At 39.1% G+C, this 19,387-nt stretch overlaps 1 protein-coding gene across 1 annotated transcript in view; it reads left to right on the forward strand.

Annotated features, from left to right (window-relative positions):
- SCP2 (sterol carrier protein 2) overlaps positions 1-19,387 on the forward strand; it is a 104,927-nt gene that overhangs the window by 42,327 nt on the left and 43,213 nt on the right. The window contains exon 11 of the mRNA XM_070405149.1: positions 639-746. Coding sequence (XP_070261250.1) covers positions 639-746 — 108 coding nt within the window. The remainder of the gene's footprint in view (positions 1-638; positions 747-19,387) is intronic.

Genomic DNA, 19,387 nt, shown 5'->3' on the forward strand with positions numbered 1-19,387 from the left:
CTTTATCAGAAATATCATCTGGAGGAATAATTTATACAATGTATGCTTTTTATTTACCTTTTTACCATTTGGAAGAATGTCATGGGAATTTATAGGAATGTTGAAGTTGCTAAGCATGTAATGTAATTTTTTTCTTTTAAGTTTACGTTTATGGCTCAACAGTATTTTCAGCCATTTCCCTTTATTTCATAAAGTGCTCTTTTTTCTGTCCCTCTCCTCCCTCTTTCCTGACTATTAAGAATATTTGTATAGTATATGAGAGTACAGTTAAAAATTTAGGGAAATGATTATAGTTTGACAAAGTTATAAATTTTTAAGTGGATATAATTTAATTGTATCCATTTCAATTCTTTTTTTGGGGTCTCTGAGTTTCTGTTATACTTGTAGCAATTTTGGAAGCCAAGAACTCTTAGGAATTAATAGGTGCTTTTTCGTATAGGAAATGTTCTGAAAATATATGCCTTTATTACTCAATATTTATTACCTAACTTTTAAATGTGCTTATATCAATTTGATGTTAGTTTGAACTGTTAAAAAATGTTTGCTGTAAGAAATTCTTGGCTCTATGGAAGTTTAAAAAAACGTCATTTGTTCCAATGTTATTTGTAATATTTGTGAATATATTTTTCCTTCTGTAGGACAAGGTGGAAAACTGGTTGATAGAGGAGATAATACTTATGGAGGAAAGTGGGTCATAAATCCTAGTGGTGGACTGATTTCAAAGGGACACCCACTCGGAGCTACAGGTAATGCTGCACAGAGGGTTCACACACTTTTTGTTATCATTTGGCGTAAGTGAATGATTAGTTCTGGATTTGAAAGATTGTATTCTCTAAACTTGGTAGCCAGTTTTTTAAATGATTGTTTAGCCACAGTATTTTTTATTTTTCTTTAAGTACAGTATACTTCAGTGATCTTGATTAATTGATGAGAATTTGAATTAGTTGGTATTCTAAATTTAACAATTTGTATTTTTTAAAGTTTGAGTATTTTCAAATAGGTGTACAACTTAATTAACAAGATGTTTCCAAATAGACCTGCTAGACCTGCTGGATGTGAATCATTTGAAATGAACATCTTAATTATATATAGTTAGATATGTGGTTGGTGTTGCAAGGAAATTTTTTTCTTTTGAGAGAGCTGAACTAGAACTTATGAAATATGTATTTTATTATGGTTGTACTGCTGACTGGCCGTGTGACTATTTTGATTAATTACCAATTACTCAATCACTTTGATTCTTAGTTTCCTTAATTATAAAATGAAGGAATTATACAAAGAAATTTCTAAAATAACTTAGTATTCAAATTCTGGGACTTATTTTTATATAGATAGGTGAGCTTTATATTTTTCCATATTGTCTTATATATGAATTGGTTAATTTAGCAAAAATTTATAAATTCTAAGATTCCAAAAATAGATATGTTAGAATTAATAGTGTATTCATTACAGCAATTAATTTTGGTTCATTTCTGTTTATCTCTCACATTTAGTCAGCTTATAATTTAGTAGAGAAATAGGTGTACATAGATAGATGGAGAGTAAGAGAGAGAGTTAGTAAGATACCTACACACAGGTAGTTGCAATATAATGTGCCACCTTGCCTTTTGTTTTCTGACTTGTCTGTTCTTTGGCTCCTTTGTCTTTTTCATACTATCTTTTTTATTAATTGGTTAATTTTTAGTATTTTATTTTCTCTCTTTTATTGGGTTATTTCTTTTTTTTATTCCTTAGTGTTTGCTCTAGAATTTACAACATGATCTTTAAATTTATCCCAGTCTATCTTCAAATAATGTTATAATACTTCACATAAAGTGTAAGAGATTTTTACAGCAGAATATTTCCATTTACTCCCCTCTTATCCTTTGGGCTATTATTATACTTCTAACTATATTATAAACTCCACAACATATTATTATTTTTATTGCTTTAAGTAGTCTAATATCTTTCAGAGGAATCTAAAAGTGAGAATGAGAGTGGTGTCATTGGGGGTGGGAAAATAACAACATCTGAAAATCCTGTTCTTTATAAAGTACCAAGAAGACTGGCAAAAATTGTCAAAATTAACTTCTTTCAGAACATTGGAAATTAACCAGTGGCTTACAACAATCTAGGAGATTATTTATTAAAAACAAATAGCTGAAGAAAAAAATCAAGGCAACAGCAACAACAAAAGAAATAATTTAATTTCTGTAAGAACAGCAAGCTTTGTGGCATTTTGACTTGTACCCTCCTTTCTCCGGCTCCATAGTAGCCTTGGAAACCAACCGCTGCGGTCATGGTGAGAGTTAATAGTTTCATTGGCACTGGAGGAGTCAGAATGGAGTGAGAACTCTTTCAAAGCCCTCTGCTCAGAGAGTTGTCATTATGTGACTTGTCATTCCTGGTAAACCCTATTCAAAAGTCTTGTTTTTATGTAACCTAACTGAGAACTTGTCATGTGCAAACAGTATTTTCCCAGGACATTTGTTAAGAACAATCAGCAACAGCTATTTTACAACATAGCTGCCTGAGGTACCGATAACAATTGGGGGAAAAAACAAACCAACAAAAAAACTTATAAAGAAAGATCTGGGCAATGAGATGTTTATAGGAGGCTTTGAAAATGTGTGACATATTTCTGGAACTCTAGGACAGCAATTTTCTTTTCTTTCTTTTTTTTTTTTAATATATTTTATTGATTTTTTACAGAGAAGAAGGGAGAGAAATAGTTAGAAACATCGACCAGCTGCCTCCTGCACATCTCCCACTGGGGATGTGCCCGCAACCCAGGTACATGCCCTTGACCGGAATCGAACCTGGGACCTTTCAGTCCGCAGGCCGACGCTCTATCCACTGAGCCAAACCGGTTTCGGCAGGACAGCAATTTTCAACCGGTATGCCAAGGCACACTGGTGTGCTGCAAGAATTTTTAAAACATGCAATACCTGATTATTCAGTCCAGCACACTGACCTCTTTTCCCTTAGCATGTCAAATCCAAAGGCTAACGCAGGCCAAATAAGGTTTAAGTTTATGTGGGCCACAAAAAAACAAAAGCTTCCATTTTCATAGAAATGTAGGTTTATTTCGATAGAGACATGCTGAATACAAAGGGCTGAAATAAATGAGTAATCGTTAACATAAAATAATAGAACATTTTAATAAAAATATTTTTTTCTTGAACATTAACTTACCAGACACTGAATAACTGCACAAATTAATAAGCGTAACACAAATAAACCTATTTTTCTTGTTCTCCAAAAGCGAAATATTTCCTATTGTGCACACCAAACAGTCAGTCCAAGACTAATGACGTGGCAATCGGCTGCTAAAATATTTGCTGATAGTATCAGTGGAGAGAAATGGGATGCCTGCGTGTTAGGTGCATAAGGGAAATGAATGCAACATGATTATAGTAATCAGTCATTAATGAATGTTGTAGTTTGTTATTAATAATTATGTATAACAGGATTTGTAAAAATTAAGTTACCAAATTTTTATTAAAACATTTTTTACATAGCGTTATATTGGCTGGGCCACAAAAATATTTGTTGTGGGCTGCATGCAGCCTGCAGGCCGCGAGTTTGACATGCTTGCCTTAGATTGTCAAATTAAAAAATGACAACCTCAACACAACATAGCCACCAATATGAATGAATCAAAATTATTCCTATTTTTTCTGGTGTGCCGCAGAATTTTAGTAATGAGTTGATGTGTGCCATGAGATGAAAACAGTTTAAAATCCCTGATCTAGGACACCAAGTACATAATATAAGGCTGTGTGTGTGCCCAAGACTCTGTGTATGCCCAGGAAGGACAATAAGGTCCTAAGCTCTTACCTCTAGCTAAACTTGGGGCTCTGCATAAGCAGGAAGTAAATGCTAAAGTGGAGTTGTAAACTGCCTGGGTGAGTGCTGTGACAAAATACACAGAGCCTCTGCAAAGACTGGGATACTTATTAGTTCCAGGCACTTACGGAAGTCTCTGGCCAGCCAGTAGCTGGCCACTAAGCTAACCAAGAAGAAAATCCGGTGGCCAATTGTGACAAGGAATACAGACTTTATAGAATTGGTTTGGAAAAGTCACTAGATAAAAAACAAAAACAAATTCTGGGAAGAGGGGAGAATCTGATTTTTAAAATTGCCACATTATATTATTTAAATTGTACAATTTCCAACAAAAACAATGTGATGTACAAAGAAACAAGAAAGTGTAGCCCATACATGGGGGGAAAGCAGTCAATAGAAACGGAAGTAGCTCAAACATTGGATTTATTAGATAAAGACTTTAAATACAGAGGATGTATTATAGAATTATACACCTGAAACCTATAACCAATGTCACCCTAATAAATTCAATAAATTTTAAAAAGACTTTAAATTAGTTATTTAACTATTTGCAAATAACTAAAGGAAACTATATATAAAGAAATAAAGGAAAGTATAACAATATTTCACCAAATAGAAAATAACTTAAAAAGAAAATATTTTTTTATTGATTTCAGGGAGGAAGGGAGCGATAGAAACATCAGTGATGAAGAGAATCATTGATTGGCTGCCCTACACTGGGGATCGAGCCTGCAACCCGAGCCCACAACTTGGGCATGTGCCCTAACTGGGAATTGAACCATGACCTCCTGGTTCATAGGTTGATGTTCAACCACTGAGCTACGCCAGCCAGGCACTCCTATTTGAGGCTATCATAATAAGGCTGCTGTGAACATTTTTGTACAAGTCTATTTATGGACATACCTTTTGCATTGCTCTTGGGTTAATCACTTAGTGGAATTGCTGGGTCATAGGGTAGATGTATGTTTAACTTTATAAGGATCTGCCAAATCATTCTCCAAAGTGTTATCATACTTTTTTTTAAAAAAAAATATATTTTATTGATTTTTTTACAGAGAGGAAGGGAGAGAGATAGAGAGCCAGAAACATCAATGAGAAAGAAACATCAATCAGCTGCCTCCTGCACATCTCCCACTGGGGATGTGCCCGCAACCAAGGTACATGCCCTTGACCGGAATCGAACCTGGGATCTTTCAGTCCGCAGGCTGATGCTCTATCCACTGAGCCAAACCGGTTTCGGCAATACATTTTTTTAATATTATTGCTCCATGACAAATTTTAACATTTAGTAAGTTTTTTTCTTCCTCCTTACCCTTAGTTCTAATCCTCAGAGTCAACCTCTTTTAATATTTCTTTTGTATTTTTCCAAAATCGTCATGCTTATTACAAATACATATATATATATGTGTGTGTTTATACGATCTTTCTGTATTTATGTGTGTATATGAGTATATTTATCACATTGTAGATTACTTTCTTAACTTACCTCTTTAAAATCTTATTATCACTTATAAATATTCTTTATTCTCTTTAATGCCTGTGTAGTATTCTCATTGTAAGAAATTTACCTAGTTATTCACTTATTGGTAGACATTTAGATTCTGTGAAGTTTGTCATTACAAAGAATGCTGCAGTGAGTATCCTTGTGTCATTGCATACTTTTGCAAGTGTTACCCATAGGGTAAATTCCAAACAAAGGTTAGTTTGTATTTAAAAATAGGTGGAGCCTGACCACGTGGCTCAGTGGTAGAGCGTCAACCTATGACCCAGAGATCATGGTTTGATCCCCAAAATGTGGCGTGCAGGAGGGAGCCAATCAGTGATTCTCTCTCATTACTGATGTTTCTATATCTCTCCCTCTCCCTTACCTCTCTGAAATAAATAAACATATTTTTTAAATTATTAAAAAATATAGGTGGATATTGCAAAATTTTCTTCAAAAGAGATTAAACCTGTGTATATTCCCAGCAATAGAGTATGAGAATGCTTCTTGTCCTATAATCTTCTCAACATTGGATTTTATTTTATTTATTTTCAGGCCTCATCAGCTCTTTTGTTTATTTATTTATTTTTAAATTTTTTTATTGCTTAAAGTATTACAAAGGGTATTACATATGTGTCCTATTTTTTACTCGCCCTTGACAATCCCCTGGCCTCCCCTACCCCCCAGTGTCTTATGTCCATTGGTTATGCTCATATGCATGCATACAAGTCCTTCGGTTGATCTCTTACCCGCCTCCCTCCTGCCCCCCAACCCTCCCCGGCCTTCCCACTGCAGTTTGACAATCTGTTTGAGGCAGCTCTGCCTCTGTATCTATTATTGTTCAAAAGTTTATAATGGTCTCTATTATCCATGAATGAGTGAGATCATGTGGTATTTTTCCTTCATTGACTGGCTTATTTCACTTAGCATAATGCTCTCCAGTTCCATCCATGCTGTTGCAAATGGTAAGAATTCCTTCTTTTTCACAGCAGCATAGTATTCCATCGTGTAGATGTACCACAGTTTTCTAATCCATTCATCTATTGATGGGCACTTAGGCTGTTTCCAGATCTTAGTTATGGTGAATTGTGCTGCTATGAACATATGGGTGCATATATCCTTTCTGATTGGTGTTTCTGGTTTCTTGGGATATATTCCTAGAAGTGGGATCACAGGGTCAAATGGGAGTTCCATTTTTAGTTTTTTGAGGAAACTCCATACTGTTCTCCACAGTGGCTGCACCAGTCTGCATTCCCACCAGCAGTGCATGAGTGTTCCTTTTTTTCCACATCCTCTCCAGCACTTGTCGTTTGTTGATTTGTTGATTATAGCCATTCTGACAGGTGTGAGATGGTACCTCATTGTTGTTTTGATTTGCATCTCTCGGATGATTAGTGACTTTGAGCATGTTTTCATATGTCTCTTGGCTTTCTGAATGTCCTCTTTTGAAAGGTGTCTATTTAGGTCCTTTGCCCATTTTTTGATTGGATTGGATTTTATTTTTATCAAATGTAAATAATTTGCCAATCTTGGCAGGTTATCCAGTTTCCACCCCCCCAAGGTACTAAAAAGATAACTTAAAACACCCCAGGAAGATAACATCCATTTCTTAAATACTTAAACAGAGACTCATAGCTTTTTCAGTTATCTTTTGAAAACACTATCCAATATTTATTTGAGTCTCCACTGTTGGTCAAATTTTCCTCTTATCACCATCTTTGAGGGATAGTGTTTAGTGGTAGTATTTTAGGGGAAATACTTATAAATCTTGATGACATGATTGGTAGTCTAAATAAGAACGAGGAATTATTGAACAGTAAATGTTTACTTGCTACATATTGTGATTTGGATATATTTCAAATGAGTCCGACACATGGTCATTAGCTGTAGCCCAAGGAAGAATTCAGACTCCTGGAAAAAAATATTTTAGTATGACAGCTCTGAGTAGTTTAAATATTTTCCCCTGGTTACTTGGACAACAAACAGCAATAGGATTTTAAGAGAATCAAGTGAGTGTTTCAAAACATGATGAGTTAAGATTGGGGTGGTGAGAGTGTCAAGTTCTCTTCTATAAATGGCATTAGTTTAACTGTAATATATTGCTACTTTGGGAGAACTCGGTTCTGAAGAATTAGCTTTCAAATTAAAGCTCTAGTATATTAGTTTCTGATTTTAACTTGTTCAGATCCGCATGAAAAAAAGCTTCTTATAGCCCTGACCGGTTTGGCTCAGTGGATAGAGCGTTGGCCTGGGGACTGAAGGGTCCCAGGTTCAATTCTGGTCAAGGGCATGTACCTTGGTTGCAGGCACATACCCAGTAAGGAGTGTGCAGGAGGCAGCTGATTGATGCTTCTCTCCCATCGATGTTTCTGACTCTCTATCCCTCTCCCTTCCTCTCTGTAAAAAATCAATAAAATATATTTTTTTTAAAAAAGAGCTTCTTATAATTTATAGCAATACTCATAATAGAAGATAGATTTAAGCATTTGAATGAATATTCTTTTGTTCACTTCAGTTTAAAAATATGAAGTCCTTTTAGATTTTGCAAAGAGAAAGATCACATTAAACCTGAGTTTGTTTTACATTGTAATGGTCATATAACAAAAAACAAATTAGTATCCAAATAATGTCATCATTTTCTATTGCAGGTTGTAAAGTGCTTTCATATGTATTACTTAACACTTACTGAGCTCTGGTTTAAAATGAATATGTAAAATTTGACTCTGGCATGTTCTTAACTATCTTTGATTTTTTTTTTTATATATTTTTTATTGATTTCAGAGAAGAAGGAGCAAGAGAGAAACATCAATGATGAGAAAGAATCATTGATTGGCTGCCTCCTGCACACCCCCTACTGGGGATCCAGCCCACAACTCAGGCATGTGCGTTTGGCCAGAATCGAACCGAGGACCCTTCAGTCCGCAGGCCGATGCTCTATCCACGGAGCCAAGCCGGCCAGGGCTATCTCTGATTTTTGAAAATGCATATTAATGTATGCTGGAAGTGCAGGAAAGTGCCTTTGTTTTAAAGTTCCTCATAAGGGATTGTTGCTTTGAAGTTGGTTAGTTTGGCCTTTTGTACCAATTCAGCCTGACATTTAGTACCTTTCCAGTATGGCTTCAACCTAGTTTTATGTCCTAATCTTCCATTTTTCAGTCCATGAAAGTATTGTGTGCCCATCTTATCATTAGGTGCTATAGGTAACTGGTTCCCAAATATGGGGTTTACTGATAGAGTAAGAACTTACTGTAACTTTTAAATATATACATTTCTGGCCTTGGAATACCCTTGGAAATTCTGAATCCTACGTCAGGTTGATCCTAACAACATATATGTGTGTGTGTGTGTGTGTGTGTGTGTATTTTTAAAATTATGTTTTTTAAAAAAACATTTTTATTGTTTTTTGTGGGTTTTTTTTAGAGAGAGAGGAAGGGAGAGAGAGAAATATAGTTCGGCTGCCTCCTCCATGTCTCCCACCAGGGATCGTGCCTACAAACCAGGAATGTGCCCCAACTGACCGGGAATCGAAACGGTGACCTCCTGGTGCATGGGCCTGGGATGATACCCAACTGAGCCACACTGGCTGGGCACAACTGACATATTTTTAAAAGTTCCCCCAAGAGCTTCTCAGGCACAGCCAGATTTGGGAACGAGGGCTATGATATACAAGATAACCTCAGGAAGCATATAAGAGGCAGAGTATGTAATAACACAAATAATCATAATGCAAAGCAGAATATGACTACCTTAGGCAAAGTACAAACCAGAACTATGAAGGAAAGGACAAGGGAAAGGGGAATGGCAGGGTGAAGGTTTGTTAAATACCCACCGCATGCCGCGTTCTGTGCTAACATTTGTACCTACTTGGGTTTTGGGGGAGAAGCACGAAGAAGAAGCATGTTTAAACTGGACTGGACTGTTTGCTTTTACCAAGACAGATTTAATGCCTTCTCACCTTTACAAACTCTGTCTTTGCTATTTTCTCAATAATAATAACAACAGCAAACACTTATAAAATGCCAAGTGCTGGATACTGTTCTCAGTATTTTTCATGTATAAATGCATAAATCTCATATCTATTTTTATATTTTATAAAAAAGGAAAATAGAGGCACAGAGTAACTTGCACAAAGTCACCAAACTAGAGAGTGGCAAAGCTAGGATTCAAACCGGGCCGTGTATTTCTAGAGTCCAAACTCTTACCCACGGGACTCTACTTCACTGCCCTTTCCTCAGAGGAAAAGCCCGTTTTCAAGGTCCATCTCAAGTGTCAGATAACAGTCATGAAGCTTTTCCTGACTTCTTGACCCCTTCCATAGATTGAGTTAATCTTTCCCTTTCCTGAACTCTTGCTGTGCTTTCTCTGCATTTCTCTTTTGACATTTATGTTTGTAGTACGTATTATATTATTTATAAAAAAAATCTCTCCTATTTGACTAAGAGCCTGTGAAGGCAGGATCCAAATTTCATTTGTCTCTGTGCCCGGAACAATGCCCAGTACAAGATTTTACACATGTAAAGGGGATGGTTGAATAAATTAATGACCCTTTAACATCTGAAAGTTTGTATGGGGCAGAAGGAATGAACTTGTGGAGTGTGGGAAGAATTAGGATCATTGGGAAGAAATCATGGGAAGGAATATTTTTGGCTGATACTGAAAAAAACGAACATGGTTTCTCAAAAGTGGAATAGGTTGCTTCCTGAGAGCATGGAGCACAGAGGCTGTGCATGGGAAGTACAAGTAACAACTTGGTGGGAATGTTGTAAGGGGGTTTGCCAATCTGTTGGCGCCTGAGATTTGAAGAACACTTAGATCCTTTCTACTTCTAAGATGCTTTGATCCCTCAGTGGGGTGTGATTATTTCTCCTCCTGAATTCACATAGTTTTTAATGGTACATATGTCATTCTATCATGTGATTTTTGTTTGCATGTTTTAATGCTCTTAAGGATCTTAGGTGTTAAGAATTTGGATGAAATGAAATGTGAATAAATGGAATTTTAGCCAGGGGACCTCATATACTCAAACCATGGCTTGGCTCTTCTTCTACTCTACAAGAGATTACCAAAAAAACTAAAGCAAAACAAATAACAACCTCTTAGGAAAATGGATGACGAGACCGAAATCCAATACTGACTCTAAAAGTCAGTAACCCTGATAGCTTTTTACCAAAGCATCTATGTCACCTATCATTGTATCCTACAGGCCACCCATCCTCATTCCTATTACTTAGAATTTTGCATTTTTGCCACTGTGATGTGAGGGGAGGTAAATTTTACCGTTAGGCTCTAATGAACATTCTCCAGTGCCAGGACAGATGGAGCATAAGAGAGGGAGTTTACTCTTAATACCTGTTGTCAGGTAGAGCCAGCTGGGAGCAGGTCCTGGCTTTTATTGCTCTTGTCAAGTAAAAGGAAGAGAGAGAGAAGGATGATTGTGCCTGTATATCCCATATTTTATTTTCTTATTTTAATATCTTACTATTTGTGTTTTCTTGTCCCAGCTGTTTATTTCCTTTTTCCAGCCACCTTTTGGATTTATTTTATGATTCCATTTTTCTATGTTTTATTATAGTCTATCTTCAAATGATATTATACCACTTCACCAATAGTATACTTCCATCTCCTGTGATTATTTCTTTTGCATACTGGCCAGGTCAAAAGTAGGTTTATAATTGTGAGTATGTGAAACAGTTATTCTTATATTATTACTAGAGGCCCGATGCACGAAATTTGTGCAAGAATAGGCCTTCCTTCCCCCGGCTGCCGGCACCGGCTTCCCTCTGGCACCTGGGACCTGGGCTTGCCTCCAACACCTGGGACCCGGGCTTCCCTCCCAGCCCCAGCTTTGTCTGGAAGGTCACCCGGAAGGACTTCTGGTCTAATTAGCATATTACACTTTTATTATTATAGATTTATTATTTTCCATACAAACAGCTGTAAGCCTACTTTTTTTTTTTTTTTTAATGCTCACCCGAGGATATTTTTCCATTGATTTTTAGAGAGAGTGGAAGGTAGAGGGAGAGACAGAGGGAAACACCGATATGAGAGAGACATATCAATTGGTTGCCTCCTGCATGCCCCCTACCAAGGCCGGGAGCCTGCAACCAGGTATGTGCCCTTGTTCGGAATCGAACCCTGGACCCTTCTATCTACTCCTCTGTCTACTGAGTCAACCCACCTAGGGCTGTAAGCCTACTTTTGCCATACCCTACATGTTATAAACCCCACAATGAATTATTATTTTTGTTCAAAAAATAATCTTTTAAAGACATTTAAACAATAAGAGAAAAAACTTATATATTTACCCATGTAGTTACTACCTCTCCCAGGGCTCTTCATTCCTTTGTGTAAATTCATATTCCCATCTGCTATTATTTTTCTTCTGCCTAAAGAACTCCCTTTTACATTTCCTAGTGGGGATGTTGCAGTATGGTGGCAAATCCTTTCAGCTTTGTATGTCTGAAAATGTCATCATATTACTTTTTTTTAACATGGTATTTTACATTTGGTAGCATTCTAGGTTGATAATTTTATAACTTTTGGAAGAAAAATCTGCTGTTACGTAAATACTCATCTTTCATTGTATGCTGAGTCCATTAAAGCGTTTTGCCCTTGAAACTCAGCAAACCTTTTCTTTTTCAAAAAGCCAGGCTCTGCCCAGCCAGCATGGCCCAGTTCGATTGAACCAGGACGTCACAGTTCAGTTCCTGGTCAGGGCACATGGACTTGATCCCCAGTGTGAGGTGTGTAGGAGGCAGCCAATCAATGATTCTCTCTGATCATTAATGTTTCTATCTATCTCTCCTTCTCTATTCCTCTCTGAAATCAATAAAAGTATATTTAATTAAAAAAAGCCAGGCCCCAATAATAGAACACAGTGCTAAGGCCTTTATTTTTTTAATTATCTTTCTTGTTGAAAGTATTACGGATGCTCCCATTTACTCCCCATTGACCCCCTCCACCCCTCAGCTATTCCCAGTCCCTCTAGGCCTTCACCACACTATCATCTGTGTCCATGGGTTATGCATATATGCATATAAATTCTTTGGTTAATCTCTCCCCACCAACCCCCCCTAGCCCCGCCTTCCCTCTGAGGTTCATCAGTCTATTCCATGCTTCTACGTCTCTGGATCAGTCTTGTTCATCAGTTTATTTTGTTCATTAGATACCACATATGAGTGAGATCATGTGATACTGTTTTCTCTGAGTGGCTTATTTTGTTTAGCATGATACTCTCCAGGTCCTTCCATGCAGTCTCAAAGGTACCCATCAGTAGATGAGTCGATAGAAAAGCTGTGGCCTACTATGCAGGTGTAAAAAAGAAGACTTTCATGCTGAGGCCATTAGATGTCTAATTTGAAACTAAAGCTGAATTGACTTCTTTGTATTTGGCTGTCGTACTAGTAAAAGTAAAGGAAAAGTTATGGGCTCAGGGTAGCAGGAGGAAGAAAATATTTCAGGTAACAGACCTTGTAGTGTTTCCATTCTGTCGTTTTCCATAGCATTTATTATCTTTTTTTTTTTTAAATTCCTTTATTGGTTAAGATATTACAAATGTGTCTTCATCCCCCCATTAACCCCCAAACTCCCCCCCCCCCCACTCATGCTCTCATCCCCCTGTTGTCCATGTCCATTGGTTTGGCTTATTTGCATGCATACAAGTCCTTTGGTTGATTTCTTCCCCTTACCCCCACCCTTCCCTACTTTCCCTCTGGGGATTGATAGTCTGATCGCTGTTTCTCTGTCGTTGGATCTGTCCCTGTTCATCAGTCTATGTTGTTTTCTATATTCCACAAATGTGTGAGATCATGTGGTATTTATCGTTCTCTGACTGGCTTATTTCACTTAGCGTAATGCTCTCCAGTTCCATCCATGCTGTTGCAAATGGCAGGAATTCCTTCTTTTTTACCGCAGTGTAGTATTCCATTGTGTAGATGTACCACAGTTTTTTAATCCACTCATCTGCTGATGGGCACTTAGGCTGTTTCCAAATCTTAGCTATGATGAATTGTGCTTCTATGAACATAGGGGTGCATATATCCTTTCTGATGGGTGTTCCTGGCTTGGGATATATTCCTAGAAGTGGGATCACTGGGTCAAATGGGAGTTCCATTTTTAGTTTTTTGAGGAAACTCCATACTGTTCTCCACAGTGGCTGCACCAGTCTGCATTCCCACCAGCAGTGCAGAAGGGTTCCTTTTCTCCACATCCTCTCCAACACTTGTTGTTTGTTGATTTGTTGATAGCCGTTCTGACAGGTGTGAGATGATACCACATTGTCGTTTTGATTTGCATCTCTTGTATAATTAGTGACTTTGAGCATGATTTCATATGTCTTTCAGCCTTCTGTATGTCCTCTTTCGAAAAGTGTCTATTTAGGTCCGTTGCCCATTTTTTGATTGGATTTTTTATCTTCCTTTTGTTAAGGTGCATGAGTTCTCTGTAAATTTTGGAGATTAAACCCTTATCGGTGATATCATTGGCAAATATGTTCTCCCATGCAGTGGGCTTTCTTGTTGTTTTGTTGATGGTCTCTTTTGCTGTGCAAAAGCTTTTTATTTTGATGTAGTCCCATTTGTTTATTTTCTCTTTAGTTTCCATTGCCCTAGGAGCAGTATCAGAGAAGAAATTCCTTCGGCATATGTTTGCGATTTGCTGCCTGTGGATTCCTCTAGTATTTTTATGGTTTCCCATCTTACGTTTAAGTCCTTTATCCATTTTGAGTTTATTTTTGTGTATGGTGTGAGTTGGTGGTCTAGTTTCATCTTTTTGCATGTATCTGTCCAATTTTCCCAACACCATTTATTGAAGAGACTGTCTTGACTCAATTGTATGCTCTTGCCTTCTTTGTCCTGTAATTTTTTGCATATAAGTCTTTTACCTCCTTAGTTAAGTTTATTCCTAGGTATCTTAATGTTTTTTGGTGTGATGGTAAATGAGATTGCTTTTTTAGTCTCCCTTTCTGTAAGTTTACTATTGGTGTAAAGAAATGCCTTAGATTTCTTGGCATTAATTTTGAATCCTGCTACATTGCCTAATTCATTTATTAAGTCTAATAATTTTTTGATGGAGTCTTTAGGGTTTTCCATGTACAGTATCATGTCATCTGCAAATAAGGGCAGTTTTACTTCTTCTTTTCCAATTTGGATACTTTTTATTTCTTCTTCTTGTCTGATCGCAATGGCTAGTACTTCCAGTACTATGTTGAACAGGAGTGGTGAGAGGGGGCATCCCTGTCTTGTTCCTGTTCTTAGGGGAAATGGTTTTGGTTTTTTCCCATTGATTATGATGTTGGCTGTGGGTTTGTCATATATGGCTTTTATTATGTTGTGGTATGATCCTTCTGTTCCTACCTTGCTGAGAGTTTTTTATCAAGAAAGGGTGTTGAATTTTGTCAAATGCTTTTTCTGGGTCAATTGATATGACTGTGATTTTTATCTCTCAATTTGTTTATATGATGTATCACGTTTATTGATTTGCAGATATTGTACCATCCTTGCATCCCCGGGATAAATCCTACTTGGTCATGGTGTATGATCTTTCTGATGTACTGCTGGATCTGATTTGCTAGAATTTTGTTGAGGATTTTGGCATCTATGTTCATGAGGGATATTGGCCTATAATTCTCTTTCATTGTGTTGTCTCTATCTGGTTTTGGTATTAGGGTGAAGCTGGCTTCATAAAATGAGCTGGGAAGTGTTCCTTCCTCTTGAATTTTTTGGAATAGTCTAAGGAGGATAGGTTTTAGTTCTTCCTTGAATGTTTGGTAAAACTCTCCTATGAAGCCGTCTGGCCCCGAGCTTTTGTTTGCTGGGAGCTTTTTGATGACTGCTTCAATTTCTTCCGTAGTTATTGGCCTATTGAGATTTTTAGAATCTTCCAGATTGAGTTTTGGAAGATTGTATTTTTCTAGGAATATGTCCATTTCCTCCAGGTTGTCTAGTTTGTTAGAGTTGTTCATAGTATTTTTTAAGAATTCTTTGAATTTCTATGGGGTCTGTTGTTATTTCGCCTCTTTCATTTCAGACTTTATTTATTTGAGTCCTCTCTCTATTACTTATCTTTATTAGCACTTTATAGTACACCTTGAATTCTTTATATCTTCAGTACTTAGTAGAGTGCTTGATGGATGTTTGAAAGGTTTGTTTTCAATAGCAACTAAACTGTATATCTAGGTAGCTGAGTCCTAAGCTAATTATCCTATACTAGCGGCATGGTGCATGAAAATTCATGCACTGGAGGGGGATCCCTTAGCCCTGCTTTCCCCCTCTCACAGGGGGTGGGAGGTGACCTGGCTATCAGGGGAAGACGACGCCCCATCACACCTCTGCTGCTGCCACTGCTGGTAGCGCAAGCCGGCTCTGGGCAGCTGGGGAACTGAGGGGACTGGGGGACTCTGGAGGCACGCGAAATGGGCCCGGTGGGCCCAGCCTTGCAGTGTGCCTACCACCCTGGCAGGGCTACGGGTGGCACCCTACCACGCTGCCATTTTGTGGCTGTGGGCACTGCCATCTTTGAGGGCATGATGGTCAATTAGCATATTCCCTCCTTATTGGCTGTGGGCGCCACCAGCTTTGAGGGCAGGACACTCAATTAGCATATTCCCTCCTTATTGGCTGTGGTTGCCGCCATCTTTGTGATAGTGTGAGGGTCAATTAGCATACTCCCTCTTTATTAGATAGGATAATAAAAGCCTAATATACAAATTGTCCCCTCGACTGGGAGTTTGACCGCTCGCTATGATGTGCGCTGACCACCAGGGGGCGGTGCGGAACATGGCGGGCGTTGGCGACATGCTGCTGGCAGCGGGCGGTAGTGGAGGTGCTGCCAGCCCCAATGAGCCCCAATGAGAGCAGAACCGAGGTGGGATGGTGAAGCAGGTGAGCACCAGGCCAAGGTGGGTGCGAGCAGGGGCCCAATTGCCCCGCTGATTTCCCCACAGATGGCAACCAGCAGTGGAGGTGGAGGGCAGGGCCGCCACCCGGCTTCCAGGTACTGAGGGAGCTGGGCGGAGGCCCGGCCCTGACCTATCGCCCCACAGACAGTGACCAGCGGTTGGCAGGCCCTGATCGCCCGATTGGGGCCGGGCCCCAGGCTGGGACGGGGAACAAGGGGTGGGTGGTGTTCAAGTGGGGGGCTGTGACCTCTTGCCGGCTACCTGGGGGTGGAGGTGAAGGGATGGAGGTGCAGTGAGAATGTGGGGTGTCTGCCAAGCTTGCTCTCACTCCCCCTGCTACCCTTCCCTGGGACTCCAGGGTTGGCACACCGGGTAAGCCCCCCCCCACTCCCCGCCGCGCACTCAGGTGTCAGGTGCCCCCCGAGGAGCCCGCCCTGCACCCGCTTGGCCTCTTTTGGGTGAGCCTGCCGCAGCCGCCAGGACCACAGGTGCCGGTTGGGCTCCCCATGGGTTTGTGCAGGAGCCTGTCTGCGAGGCTGGTCGGCCGGGAGAGGGCACGCTGCCTGCTCAACTTTCATGCGGTGCCGCAAGGCGACCTTGAGGCCCATGCTGCGCCCCGGCTCTCGGCATCCGGCTGCGGTCACCACATTTCCGCATGGGGACTTGGGTACCAGGTGCCGGGACTCAGGTGGAGGGGGGCACGTGGGGGCCCGGGGGCCCAGGTGCTCAGGTGCTGCCCAGGGTCCAGAGGTCAGCTGGGACCTGCCCTTCCACGCTTGATGCTCACGCTTCGATCGCCGGCCAGGCCTAGGGACCGCACCCATGCTGTGTTTCATGGACCGGGCCTCTAGTTTTTATATAAAAAGATTGGCCATCTTGTTAGGAAATTTATGCAGCAAGATGGTAGTAAAATGAAGTAATCACGTTAAAAAATATTTTTTCCCTTTATAAAAGACTGTGAGAAGGGCATTACTGTTTAAATATACTACTTTGACAGGATGCCTATTCTTATGCCCATCCACAATTTATAAATATATTCATATTTGATAGTTTATTTTTTTTCCAAGCAGAGGAAAATTATGGTTTTTAGTTTAATGCCAGAAGTTATCCAAGGAAGGACAAAAATGTAAAAATATGCTCCAATAGTTTATGATCTTTTAACTATCTGCCATGCCTTCTTGGCACGTGGAGTTCTGAGGCCAACTTTGGTCTCCCACCATTTATAGATCTACGTTTTAGAGATACAAGAAACACTAGTTTATTCTGAAGGTAGACAACCAGAAAGCTCAAATAATCAGTATATTTTCCCACAGATAGTCATCTTTTGTCAAAAGCAAATAAATTCCCTCCCTTAAAAAAAAAATTCCTCCTTTCTTTTTTGCCATATATGAGTTAGGCAAATCATGAGTAGAGATTTATCACAGTATATCTCAGCTACAATATTGGTTGCATGGTACAATGGAAATTATTGCAAAATCTGTAAATGCTTCTAATAGTTATTCATATTTTTTTCCTTTTTCCCTCCTTCCCTTTCTCCCTCTTCCCTTCTCTGCCCCTTCTTCCCCCCATTATTCTCCCCCTCTCCTCCCTGTCCCCTACCTCTCATTCTCATATTGGCTGTCTTTAACACTTTCTAGTCTCACTTAACTTTCTATTCCTTCAGCAGGCCATGTTCCTTCTTTGCACATGCTCAAATCTCTTCATGAAGCATCTCTTCATGAAGCTTTTTTTTTTCTTTGCCTAGCTAGCTCCTCTTTATTCATAGGATCTCAGTTTAGATGTCTATTCATCTGGTCCTCATTCCCTGGCCTACCAAGCTATGAGAGCTATTCTTCCTCTGTGTGCTTGTAGCACCTGCGCTAATGCCTATCACAGCGTTATCAGACTGTATTATAAATGCCTGCATTTTTACATCTCAAGACTATCATGTTCATAAGGGAAATGACTATGCCAGTCTTGCTTATTGCTGGATCTTCTGAGCCTTGTGCAGTGTCTGGCACAAAATAGACATTCAATAAATTTGTTGGTTGGATGGGTATGTGGTTATCTGATTGGTTCATTGCATTCCTAAGATGATATCATAAACATTTTCCTAAATTGTTAAAAGAAAACTTTATAAACACCATTTTAAATAGGAACATAGTACTTTATCATATAGTTCATAATTTATACAACCATTTCCCAGTTATTTCATTTCCAGATTATCTAGTTTTTTACTCATATAACAATGTGATGAACAGGTAGATTTTCAAATTTTGCCTATAGTTATGTGAGTGGGGAAAAACTTCCTTTTACCCTATACTAATAAGTATACATGAGACAGATTAACACGAGAAAATGATCACATTTAATTACATATGTATGTATAGGAACCCCACATACATGAGAGACTCATAGACACCCACACATATGAGAGGTTCAAAGACAAAAAGGGGGAAATAAGGTATATATGACATTATGAGCTAAAGAATGAGGTAAGGTGCCTTGGGACTTCAGAGGGGAGGAAGGTCATTGCAGGGCAATAAAAAGAACAGATGTTCAGTAATTAGTAGTTTGCCCTGCCACATAGAAAGGTAAAAAAAGTTACTTCTCCTGTCCTGACCAGTGTGGCTTAGTTGATTGAGCATCCTTCCATGCACCAAGAGGTCACAGGGCACAGGCCCGGGTTGTCAGCTCGATCCCCAGTAGGGGGTGTGCAGAAGGCAGCCGATAGATCGATGTTTCTCTCTCTCTCTAAAATCAGTAAAAACATACTCTCAAAAAAAAAGTTGTTTCTCATGGTAACTCCTATTATGGGAAAGGCCTCTAAATTCTTTTCTTTTAAAAATTAAAAATATATATATATTTTATTGATTTTTTTACAGAGAGGAAGAGAGAGGGATAGAGAGTTAGAAACATTGATCAGCTGCTTCCTGCACTCCTACTGGGGATGTGCCCACAACTAAGGAACATGCCCTTGACTGGAATCGAACCTGGGACCTTACAGTCCACCAAACCAGTTAGGGTTCTAATTTAAATTCTTTAAGGATGAGGTAAATGTTTCTCATGAGCCTATAGGGTTTTGATTGTCTTCAGCTCAAAATAATTCATATGCTTAAATGTCAAACTTTGGGAGGCCTGTTCTGAATCCCTGTAGTTGATTATATCCACAGAATGGTTTTTAAGGCATTTTAAAGGCT

Source organism: Myotis yumanensis, unplaced genomic scaffold, assembly GCF_028538775.1.
Source record: "Myotis yumanensis isolate MYYU_CA2020_CCGP unplaced genomic scaffold, mMyoYum1.0.hap1 SCAF_2, whole genome shotgun sequence".
Taxonomy (NCBI): Eukaryota; Metazoa; Chordata; class Mammalia; order Chiroptera; family Vespertilionidae; genus Myotis; species Myotis yumanensis.